General features: G+C 39.8%; 1 protein-coding gene across 1 annotated transcript in view; it reads left to right on the forward strand.

Moving 5' to 3' along the window:
* Nucleotides 1-13,096, forward strand: part of FYCO1 (FYVE and coiled-coil domain autophagy adaptor 1) — a 2,135,985-nt gene that overhangs the window by 586,038 nt on the left and 1,536,851 nt on the right. Inside the window, exon 6 of the mRNA XM_044064867.1 lies at nucleotides 4,861-5,004. Coding sequence (XP_043920802.1) covers nucleotides 4,861-5,004 — 144 coding nt within the window. The remainder of the gene's footprint in view (nucleotides 1-4,860; nucleotides 5,005-13,096) is intronic.

The following is a 13,096-nucleotide window of genomic DNA, read 5'->3' on the forward strand; positions in this document are numbered from 1 at the left end:
CCTTTTGGGATGTACCTTACCAGACACCTGCAGCAACTGGAAAGACCCCAAAAGTACCTCACCAAGAGGATCAAAGGGCTCAGACAGATACCATATGCTGCCCGGTTAAAGAAACTCCAGCTCTACTCAGTGGCATACCGCCTGTTCAGAGGCGATCTGTGCCTGACGTATAAAGCCATGTCCAACCCGGAATTAATGGACATGCTGCACCTCAGAAAATCCAAATCCCATCGAGCTACGTGCTCGAGAGACTTGAACCTCAGCACTGAAATAAATAGGACATGCTGGAGGGACAGATTCATAACCCAGAGGCTCCCTTCACTCTGGAATAAAATCCCAGTCCAGGTTAGGCAGAGTCCCTCATTGACTCTCTTCAAAAGGAATCTTGATGAGTGGATGGTAGATCGTAGGTTTACCCCGGGTATCAATTCTGTGTCAATGTTAGACAGAGGCACAGTATACTAACCTCGAAAAAGGGCATAGCAAAATAAATTTATAATGGGTGGCGAAAGCCAAACACATTCTGGCTAGGCTTATAAATGCCCTAGGGCAGATAGCCTAGTATGAACCTATGAACCTATATATATATATATATATATATATATATATATATATATATATATATATATATATATATACATATAGGTCTACTTTACATGATCGAACTTTCAAATGCTCGACTTTCATATGGCCGAGACCATATGATCGAACATTTAAAAGTGCGAACATGTAAAAAAAAAAACGTTCCTAGCAGGGAGGCAAGCCCCCCCGCACCCCCACCCCTAAAATTTAAATATACCAACTACGAGATCGCACTACATTGCAGAAAAGGGAAATTTCCCCATTCAGACCATTCGAACATTTAAAAGTTCGATCATATGGTCTCGACCATATGAAAGTCGATCTTTTAAAATTTCGACAATCTGAAGGGGACCTATATATATATATATATATATATATATATATATATATATGTGTGTGTGTGTGTGTGTGTATATATATATATATATATATATATATATATATATATATATATATTTCTAATGAATAGAAAATCTTTTAACATTACTAAAGCTGCTGTTCTTAAGTTGTGGAACATCATATGTACTTGTATTTGTACTTGTACTATGGGAGAAAGGAAATTATGTAACATTTGTGGTTTCAGCCTCTAATCAAGGGATTGCGTCTGGATTTAAATTTGTCAGGTTTTTTAATGTTTTATTAGTTATGATGAGGTCTCTGGTCTTAGATGAAATCACTTGCCTTTGAATAAAATTTTAAAAGTACAATTTGTTTTTTAAGTTGAAATTTCAGAGCTAAGTACTGGCTTATGGTTGCCCAGAAGTATACATTTTAGTTGGATGTTCTAACTGCACTTGACCTTAAAAAAAAAAAAAAACTTAAGAAAATCATTCCATATATGTAACTTACTCTTTTGTCCTTAAGTAACTGCCATTTTTGATATGATTTTAGGGTTTGATTTGAATCAACAAGTGTAGTATGGACCTTGGAAGGACATAAGGGATATCTGATAACCAGCTGGTATTAGTTGACTTTTTAACTCTATAGCAATGTGATCATGTCACTTGTGTTACATGGCTGCAATGAGTCAAGTTAGAATGATTAACTCTAGAACGCCACTACTTAGGTTTTTTTAACACATGACACAGCCATTCACTTATGAAATGTAAAAAAAAAACAAAAGTATAAAAATGTCCAAGAACACTTACTTAAAAAGAAAAATAAAGTGTGTTTAAGCAGTACACCTGGCTCACTGATGGCTGTATAGACTGCTTCATTACACTTTTTGTAGCAAGGCAGTATAACAAGGCAAATGGCTTGAGAAAGGCAGTATCAAAGCAGCACTCCTTCAGTTGATTTTGATGGAAAAATAATATCTTTTTTTACTAAATGTTTTACTTAATAATCATCAGTCAGGACTAGGAGGACACTGAAGGAAAGAAAGAAAAGGAACCCAGTCTGACCCTACTATATCTTAGCTGCATATAACATTACTGCATTATATACACATTGGAATTTACTGCTTCATGATGCATGCCATTTGAGACATTTTTCAATACTGAATTAGCTCACAAATGGAAGTCATACTTACCTCTGATGCAAGTTACATTAGCAGCCAGAGCACAAACAAGAGTCCATCAATTAAATCATTTCCAGTACCTGCTTATGTTAGGCTTTAACATTTGTTGATTACTCAATATTATCAAATCTTGTACAACAGGCTTGTTATTTTATATTGCAAAGCCCCTATACTAAGTATTATTGCATAGTTGGCCTGCTTACGGAAATTCATGTTGCCTGTAGGTGGGAGATGTGTTAGCATATTTGCTTTGTGTCAGAAGGCCAATTTAATGAAAGATTAATACTGGCAAAACTCCCATAACACTAAAAATGTTGATCTGCAAGATATATTGATGCACTCAAACTAGTATAATTTCCCTTCCTTAGATTTTGATTTGGCAGTAAAACACTTCAGCAGTGCCTTTATAAACACTCGTGTTTCCATAGCACACATCAGATGAAGAACGGCTAAAATGAAAACTCTGCTTTGACTTACAGCAGAAATAAAAAATGACACTGGTGAGGTCTGGAAGCATTTTAGTTAAATATAAAAAAATTATTTACCTCCAAACAACATCTCCACCATGAGTCTTTAAATAATCTAGAAGTCAGAGCCTCAGATGCATTGCACATAAACCATCAGCTTTGAATGTTGGCAAGAATGCTTTAGCAGTAAAAGAGACTTGATAAAAAATCTGTGGCTATTACAAGTCTGATATGCCATGTATTACTGTGCACAATAAAGTATTCCATGTTTTTGATTGCTGAGAATGATGGCTTTTTTTAATATGGTGGCTGAATAACTTAGGATCAAGGGTCAGTGGTAAAACACGGGTCAGTGGTGAAACACAGGCAGTACATTAGACTAATCAGCCATCAACCACATGTTGTGACCATTTGCATACCACAGGGTTTTAATCTTGATTCTTGAAACCAAAGTCATGTTTTGTCCCTTAACTCAGCTTATCCTATTTTGTGGTTCTCTTTAAAGGCACTACTCCCCTGGATATAGTTACCAAATACACACTGCTTGTATAATCCTTCATTCCAAGGTAAAATTCAGACTTAAAACTTGAAATATTCTGTTATACCCCACAAATGATGACATTTCAAACTCACCTAATAATAGCTAGGGTGTGTCTCCTTTATTGTTCAGGTATTCTTGCCAGCCTTATCTCTACCATAACCTCTAAATTAGATCAAACCTTTCAGAAAATGTTTAACTCCATCATGGGACACATTTCTAAGACGCACCACTGTGTTTCACTTTAAGGCCACTGGCTGGCTTGAACTTGGCAACCAGTTGAGTATCAGCAGTGTTGGATTAGTCCATTTCATTATTTTAAAAGCAAAAGTGGCCTGCCTGAATTGCATAGAGATGCAGTCCTGGGTGTGAAATAGCTGACCTTTTGATTAGTAGCTCATACAATGGAGGGGATGGGCAAGGGGATGGGATTGAGCACTGATCTCAGAGAGAGGGTTGAGGGCTTAAGTTTGGAAATGGGTCCTCTCAGGTAGAGATTGGGAATGTTTCCTGGTTGTAGGCATACAGCCAGTTGTTTGGTAGTGGGAGTAGCTTGAGTGAGTGGGCAACTAGGCATTGTGGGCAGTGGACATCGTGCTAGCTTCTGTTAGGGTATTCCCCCTTCCTCTTGTACATTCAGTAATCCTTACTTCTGGCCACATGTATGATGCCGATCTCTTTACATTCTCCCTTCTAAGTAAAGTTGTGATCTCAATATACAAAAGACTGGTAATGTTTGTCTCTTCTTGTTGAGAGAGAGCCCATTTGTGTTTAAGGTTATGGCAGGATTTCACCACTCCCTACCTCCTGAGGTGGGAAAGGGGGAATGGAGCTTATGGGGTGATGGGAACTGGTGGATCTCAGTGGTGGAGGTTAGGTGCAAAAAAAAAAATCAGCTCAGGCATATCAGCAATTAAATGCACTCCTACAGAAATTTTGGTTGTAGCATTTTATAATTTACATCTGTAAGAGGGGAGAAGACAGAAAAGGAAAGGGATCAGACTGCAACAAGGAGGAGGAAGGCTAGAGAATTAAGTAGGTAAAGGTAAGCAGTTACAGTGAACTATAGCTTTTGATTATAACAGATGGGTGAAGATAACTATAGGGAGAGCAGATCTGACCCAGTAGAGCCTTCAGTAGACAGCCAGGGTTGCCTTGTACCCGCACAACTTAGCATATGCTTGTAATGCTGATTTAGTAGTAATTTAAACTCATGATTGAGCTCGATTTACCTTTTCTAAGCAGTAAGAATTTCAGCTGTTAAAGTTTGGTTGTTTTAAAAGGTGTCAAATTTTGTGTCAGGTAGATTTCAGGGGAGATCACCAGCCAGATGACAAATGCAGAATTACAGTATGCCTTTTTTCTGCTTGAAAGTTTTGTTTTTAGAATTGCAAGTTTGCATGCATTTAGCTAGCTTGACCAATGGACCACAAACACTTTTGCATTTGTTGTACAGTAACCATTGTTCGAAAGTATACACCGATAGATAATTGATCTGTCAGTGGGCCCCATACCATGTCATACTTTACTGCATCTGTATGATAATTGTATGCAGTCTTATTAAATGAGAAATTAGTCTGCAAGACTGAACCTTCTCTATAACTGATACTATATTAGTGAGGATCACTGAAATATATTTTGTGTTAAGACATACAGAGGAATCCTTCTTCTTTTAGTCTTGTTTATCATTCTTCCACTCTGAATTCAGAACTGTCTGTGTTGACAATATATTTTTGTGTTATTCTTTATTGCAGTGAATGGTACTCTGCCAGGAGCCCCTTTCTCAGCGTGCATATGAGCTCTGAACTTGTTAACAGCCTGTATGAGTTGAATGATGTTCAGTTTGACATAGCTTCCAGGGGACATGATTTAGATGCAGCATGGCCTACATTTGCAAGGTACGGCTATTTTTTGTGAATGATTAAAATTATTGTAGCCTTTGTGCAATATATTAGAAAGTCCTAAAGCTGATTTAATCAAAACATGTTAAGATTCACAAATATAACTGTATGTTAAATATGTTAACAGTATACATGTCATTGTATATCAGAGTGTCTTAACTAACAAATGCAGTACTGGTTTTGTGATGAGTTAAGAAAACATGAATTTACTTGTGCAGATTTTTTTTCTCGTCAGTGCATGAATAGTCACCAGTCAGAAAGTGCAGACTTATTTCTTTCAAAAGATTATGTGAGGAAAATCGTACATGGAACTTTAATGAAAAAAAAAATATTCATCATTGCAGGTCTACAACTCTGTGACCAAATACAGAAACACATGCTCATATTTGTCAATTTACAGTAATTTGGTTGCCAAAGTTTTAGCATGCATTTCTTGTGGATCTGTCTCACGTAGAGAAAGAAAAAAATGTTCATTACCCTTATGTAACAGTGAATATGACATCTCCTTTGGAGTACTAAAAACATTTTAGCCTGGACCCGAGGGAATGCAGGCTCTCATTTTCCATGGTTCCCTAAAACATGTCCCCATAGTGCATTTAGCATTAGAATACTGAAAATTTCCATTTGGTGGGTTAAACTTGGCAAATCTAAATATATCTTCAGAACTGTGATGCTTTTTAGTGTTTCTTTCTTCAGACATACAACACACTTTTCTCTTTTATCAGTAAAAAGGGAGAGTTTTATGTACAGGATTGTTGTGCTCTGTACCTGTATATCAGCAGAACTGCATACTGTCTTAGCAATGTTTCTGAGTCAGTGATTTATATAAAGCATAGTGAGAGTCTAAGAGAATATTCAAAACAGATAAACTGTGCAAAACTGCAAAGTCTTTTTAGTACACTGATGTTTAACACCATATTGAAATCTATTCTGTGTGATTATCAACTTTGAAGTACAATCATTTCAGCTGATGTTATCTCATTGTTGCTTAACATATGGGTTACAGATGTGATCCTCAGATGTAACTCGGCCACATTCTACAGACTTCAGATAGAACTCTTCAGATGCAACTCTTGAGTTCCTCCCTCTACTTATAATGCTGTAGTCCATCCCCAATACCTCAGAACTGTTTTGCTGCCATCATGCATGGATGTGGATCCCCTCTCGCAGAGTTTGATACATGTTTTTAAGCAGCCATTTTAGGTAGCCATAAGTGTATTTTTCATATATATCATATATATATATATGTATATATATATATATATATATATATATATATATATATATATATATATACGTACACACACACGCACACACATATGTATATGTACAATTATCCTCTGAAGAATACCAGTGTGTTATGTAAATTCATTCAAATGTTTTACTGTATATTTTTTTGCTAGGTTTTTTTTTCTTCAATGTTATGCCTCTTACTATATTGTACTGTGGAGCTTTATCTACATTTGCGTAACTGTTTTATTGTAAAATTTTCACTGTATTCATCTTCAGAATTAGGAAACATTGGGCAATTAGTATTTCAATGCTCTTAATTTAAGGGCAGGGGCTAAGGATAGGCATCATTTAATTCAGGGGTTACACAGGCGTTTAACCGCAACTGCCAAATAAGTTTGTGGTATTCTTATTTAGTTTCCCTTACGTGTAACATGTTCAAGAACTCAGAACATAAAATTTGCATCTTTTCAAGTAATGGTATGTCTGTATAGAGCGTTCGTGTCCATCTTCCTATTAAGGTCATATAGGTGTTCATACACCCTTTATTTCAGTGTCTTGCCTATGTAAAAGGAGTGACAGACAAGGCAGTGGGCTAAATAAACAATACCCTTTGTAAAACAGTTAAACTACTTAGAACTTCTCAAAGTTAGGTTCAAACTAGGGATAGACACTTCAGAACTGTTCATCATGAAAGGAAATTGTGGGCACCTGCCACCCTTAAAAGTACCCTTTTTGATCCTATTGTCCACCTCAGTAATAAAACTATATCTGCATTCAAAAAAATTTTTTTTTTTTTTTTAGGTTAAAACCTCTGTTGAAAAAAAATCTTGGTGGTAATGGGCATAACAACAAATAAGTCGCAATATTTAGATATAATGTTCTGTTTACCCCTTATGTCCTGATTGTAGTTTAGAACTAAAAAATGTTTGCTTCCACTCGGGTCTTTTGAGATTGCTCCTGTGTGCTGAACACTGTGGGAGGTTTTTTCATAAGAAGAAACCTGGGGACAACCAATTAATGGTAAAAATTTTTGCCACAACCTTGTAATATTTCATTTTTGAGGGAGGTTGTAAGGGCCTTTGGGTAACCTCTAGCTAAAAATGGGGTCTCAGTATAATCCAGTTCATTCATCAGATCATTCTGGAGGGAAGTCATTCTGGCTGCTCGGTCCATTTGATCCTTCACAATGTTTTTACTTTCATGAAAGGGGTAACTACTCTGTAATATAAATAAGACTTGGAAAAGTTTTTCTTCCTGTATAATTTTGAGGTAAGTGTATTATTGGAAAAATCCTTCACAATCCTAACATCCAAAAAGTGTAGATCATTTATTTCCACTGTATGACTGAAATGACTGAAAAACAAAAAGTAGGTAGTCCTGTTAATAAAGGACATAAAAGCATCAATGTCCTCCACCTGACCTTTCCAAACAATAAATATACCATCCAGGTAACGAAAGTAGGATTTAACGTTTTTGAAATGAATGTGATGAAAAAAGAAAATAACGCAGTATTGGAGAGTACAGGAGGACATGCTGTACCCATGGCAACACCATCTATTTGTTTGTAGTACTCGCCTTTGAAAAAGACAAAGTTGTTGTTGAGTACCATTTCAGTGTTTTCCATCACCAGTCTGCAATCGTTAGGGGACGGAAAATCAAAGTCAAGCAAGATTTCTTCGAACCATTGTCAGCCTACAGAATATGGGATTACAGAAAACAGATATTTTATTTAGTTAGTAGTACATACATAGTTGGGATCAAAATTCAGTTTACCCATTTTAGTCAAAATATCACACAAATCAACTAAAATAAGTGCGTGTAAGCCATGCAAAGGTTTAGGTTTTCTGTCCACAGAAATGGCAAGGGGGTGTGTTTTTGAACCTGCAGCAATGACTGTTAGTCTTAAAGGGGGGTTGGCGACACATAGGTTCATATGTGTGTACTAGGCTAATGGCCCTGGAGCCTTTACAAGCCTGGCCCATAGATGTGCCCTGGCATCGTGCCGCCCAATGTTAGTCACCCAGTGCCTCCTTCAAGTTGAGCCACTGGAGTGATCCGCGGGGTGAACTTTCTATTTCCCATCCACTCGTCAAGATTTCTCTTGAAGAGGGCCAGTGAGGTGCTCTGCTTGATGAGTATGGGAAGCTTGCTCCAGAGCATGGGCAATCTCTGAGTTATGAACCTGCCTGTCCAGCATGTTCTGTTGATTGTGGTAATGAGGATGAGGTCTTTGGAGCATGTGATACAGAGGGATTGGGATTTCTTTAGATTTAGCATTTCTAACAGAGCTGGGTCAGACATGGCTTTGTAAGTCAAGCAGAGATCTCTTCTTAGTAGACGATATGAGACAGAGAATAGCTGGAGTTTTTTTAGTCTATCCATGTAGAACAAGTGTTTTAAAGCCTAGGATCCTCTTTGTGAGGCACTTTTGTGGCCTGTCTAGCTATTGAAGGTGTCTAGTGAGGTACATGCCAAATGGGGCATTATACTCAATGATTGGTCTAATGACAGAAGAGAAGAGAGAGATGATAACCTCTTTCTTCCTGGATGCAAAACCCTTGGTAATGAAATGTGCCACATAGAAGGACTTTCTAACTACAGTGGCAATGTGGTGGTCGAAGGAGAGGTTGCTGTCAACCTGTGTCCCCAAATCTCTTATAGCACCTTCAGTGTTCATTGGGCTCTCATCATTGTGGTAATCGGTGGGAATTGAGTTTTTACCAAAGGGGATGACGATGCATTTTTTGGCATTAAGCTTAAGGCCATGGTTACAACACCAGTCATTTGTCTCAGTGAGACCTTTCTGTAGGATGTCTGCATCACTTGGGGAGTTAATAATGGCTCCCAGCTTGCTGCCGTTTGCAAACCTGGTCAGCCAGAGTCCCTCCGTGTTGGCCTGGGCTTCTGAGAATTAGATGCCAAACAGGAGATGAGTCAGGACTGATCCCTGTCGGACTCCACTTGTGACTGATCGGCAGTCTGACTTGGAGTCTGCTACTTTCACGCTGTGGGTTCTATCTGTGAGCCAATTTGCAACCCACCTAATGATATAGGGGTTGATGCCTAGATGGTGAGTTTATCAATAATTCCAGAGTAAGGTATGGTATCAAATGCCTTGGCCAGGTCGAGGTAGGCTGTGTGAACTGCCTTACCCTCATCTACAGCTGTGGTGATTGCCTCAAAGAAGTCAACCAGGATTGTCTAACTTTAACAAAACCATATTGCGTGGGATCTAGAGTTTGGAGATTCCCTACATCTTTGTGAGTTAGGTTCATGATGATGCACTCCATAGCCTTACATATCAGACTTGTCAGGCTAATGGGAGGATAATTCCAGGGTCTGTAGTCGCTCCCCCTTTATGGAGAGGAATGACTGTAGCAGTGTGCCATTCGATATGGACAAAGCCAGAGATGAGGCTGTGTGTGAACAGGGCACACAGATGTGGTGCTAGTTCACTTTGTAGTTCATGTAGAACACAGCCAAGGATATTGTCTGGTCCCATGAAAGCTGTATTCTTGGCCTTGGACAATTCATCTTTAACCTGTGCTGCAGTAATGCTGGGTGCCTGGCATTATTCTTGTATCGTGAATGGCCCTTTGGCGGGGGGGGGGGTATAGTTGTCAGCAGGCTCATACCGACGACCTCTGCCACGACTTTGGCGGTTGCCAGGCCCCCCTCAAGTCCTTTAGACTTGCAGGTAAATCTTCCAGTCATAAGCCTGTGAAGAAACAGTCTCCAGTTTCCTCTTGTTCCCCTCAATCTCAAATGGTTAAAATGGCTAATGACCTTTTGACTCTTATTAGGGGTTCACAGCCTCTGCCTTCAAAAAGGGGTAGGGATGTCTCTCCTGAGGCTTTATGTTATGTTATTCAGGTTCTGATACTTCTAGCATTTCTGCTGATGAAGAGGAAGTTTCTCAGGTTTTTTCTCCTTTTGAGGATTCAGATGCAGTGGAATCCATTCGTTCTGCTTCTCCTCCAGAGGATTTCTTTTTTAGTGATACTTTGAATACTCTCAGGGAGCATTTTAAATGGAAAAGTCAGGATTATCCCCAATCTAAGAAAAGGATTAGGGAGTTTTTGGATTTGCTGCAGCATAAGCCTCTGGCTATTCCTCTAGTGTTGGAAGTGGTTGATGATGTTTTTCTGGAAAATTCCTTGACTCTACATTCGGTTATTCCTGCTCTCAGGAAACCTGACAGGTACTATAGAGTCCCTGATTCTCATTTGTTTCTTTGTAGGAATCTGCTAGCTGACACAGAGGTTATTTCTCAAGGGCCTAAAGGAGTTAAACCACTGTTACCAAAAATCCTTTTCCTTCTGACAGGGAATCTAGGAACCCGGATAGGTGGGGTAAAAAAGTTTATACCACTGCCACTCTTGCTATTAGGTCTATTAATTGCCTTTTTCATATGCTTAAGTATCAGCAGCATACCATGGAGGCTATTAAGTCAAAGACTGCAACTGTGCCTCTTTTGGCAGAGAGTAAGGATATGCAGGATTTGCTGAATTCTGCCAGTCTTGTCAGTAAACATTCTTTACATTGTGGTTTTGACATTCTAGAAGCCTCCTTCAGGGCTACAGCTACTGGATCTGTTCTCAGAAGGCATGCTTTGCTCAGGGTGCAGCCCCTTCCAGAGCCTGTCAAGGCTAAGCTTTTAGATGTACTTTTGCATAAGGACAGTCTTTTTGACAGCAAAGCAGAGGAAGTGCTCAAAAAGATGGAGGATAAGGCCAAGTCTATGCAAACAATTAAAGACTTTCTGCAAGTTCAACCTCCTCGTTTCAGCAGAAATTACCCTTCTAAGAGTTGGATGTTTCCTGATACCAGCAGACAGAACCGTTCTAGGACTAGAGGTTACAAATCTTCTAGGGGCCAGGTGGCTACCCCTCAAAGGTCTAAGCGTTGGCATGCTTCCACTTCCAAGGCGGGAAGTTCTAAACCTGCATCTCAATTCTAACATTCCCAATGACTCTGTCCAACTTCTGCCTGTTCCTGCTTGCCTGGAGAATTCTTTAGGGGGAAGGTTGGCCTTTTTTGCAAATGTTTTCGCCACCATTACGGACGACAAATGGGTACTCAGAACTGTGTCCCTAGGACACAGGTTTTCTTTCCACACCTTTCCAGTACCCAAAGGATTCCCAGACACTCCTCCAAACCAAAGGGCAGAAGTAGAAAAGCAAATTTTGTCTCTCTTACATCTGGGAGCAATAGAATCAGTTCCTGCTCAGCAGGTAGACCAGGGCTTCTATTCCAGACTTTTCTTAGTTCCAAAAAAAGAAGGCACCTGGCGTCCAATCCTAGACCTATCCATTCCGAATTCTTTCTTGGTAATTCCAAAGTTCAAAATGCTCACTCTGCATCATTTGCTACCATTGTTAGACAAGGACTCCTGGCTAGTAACTTTGGATCTCAGAGAAGCTTATTTGCACATTCCAATCAGGTAAAGTTGCAGGCAATACCTTCGTTTCAGAGTGGGCAAGCAACATTATCAATTATCTGCGCTGCCCTTTGGCTTATCTACTGCTCCCAGAGTTTTCACAAAGTGCCTAGCTCATCATTGCTTTTTGCAGGCAGAAGAAAATTCAGATTTATCCATACTTGGACGACTGTCTAATTCAAGAAAATTCTCAAGAACAGCTGTTAAAGGATCTGGAATTTGTAAAGACTCTTTCAACGAGGAAAAATCAAAAATGGTGCCATCCAAGGAGATAACATTCCTGGGAGCGAGTCTGAACACAGCCGTCCAGATGATATATCTCACCCAGGAGAAGCAAGCAGCTCTTTCAGTTTACTTCAAGGATTTGGCAAGCCTATCCCAGCTCCCTGCAAGGAAATACCTGCAAGCTCTGGGATACATGGCCTCTTGCATTCAAATGATTCCATATGCAAGACTGCATATGAGGAAATTGCAATGGTACCTCAAGAACCTTTGGTGTCAACACACACAGGACCTGGATATGATAATTCCTCTGCTTCCATGTCTGCAGACAGAGTTTCTTTGCTGGGCGACAGCCTGTCTACAAAACAAAGGTATGCCTTTTCACCCACCACCTGCCACTCAAGTTCTTACCATGGACGCATCGGACTACGCCTGGGGAGCTCAGCTGAATGGCAGATGCACCTGCACATAAACCTAAAGGAGTTGATAGCAGTTCAGCAGGCATTATTAGCTTTCAAGCATCTTCCTTCTCCAGGAACTCTGCTTGTCAGAACAGACAACACCACAGTCATGTCGTACATCAACAAAAAGGGAGGGACTTATTTTTACCCCCTGTGCAGGCAGAGCCTGATTCTCTGGACCATAGCAGCATCCTTGGGCCTGCATCTCCTAGCTCAGTTTCTTCCAGGGAGACTAAATGTTTTGACAGACCAGTTGAGCAGACAGACCCTGGATCCTCACGAGTGGCAACTAAACAGAGCAGTCTTTTACAGCATCATTCAACGTTAGGGCACTCCTCAGGTGGATCTTTTCTCCTCCTCAGACAACCACCTTCTACCACTTTTCTGCACCAGACAACATCACAGCAAGGCCTGGAGAGTGGAGGCCAGGAGGCCTAGCACTAGGAAGTCTTACGCTGTCAAATGGAAAAGATTCTCTTATTGGATGCAGGCTAGTGGGGAATCTTCTTCTCAGCCTACTGTTCCCTTAATACTTGGCTGATTTGCTTCAGGGTGGTCTTTCTTATTCCTTATCAAGATCCATGCTTCGGCCATTTCTGCTCATTGTTCTTTTGAGCAACCCATTTTCTCTCATCCCCTGATGAAAATGTTTCTCAGAGGTGCTTGCAACTTAAAACCTCCCAGAAGGGCACCTACTCCAGCCTGGGATCTTAATTTTGGTCTAGAGAAACTT

Source organism: Protopterus annectens, chromosome 3.part0 (assembly GCF_019279795.1).
Source record: "Protopterus annectens isolate FY-2018-M chromosome 3.part0, PAN1.0, whole genome shotgun sequence".
NCBI lineage: Eukaryota > Metazoa > Chordata > Ceratodontiformes > Protopteridae > Protopterus > Protopterus annectens.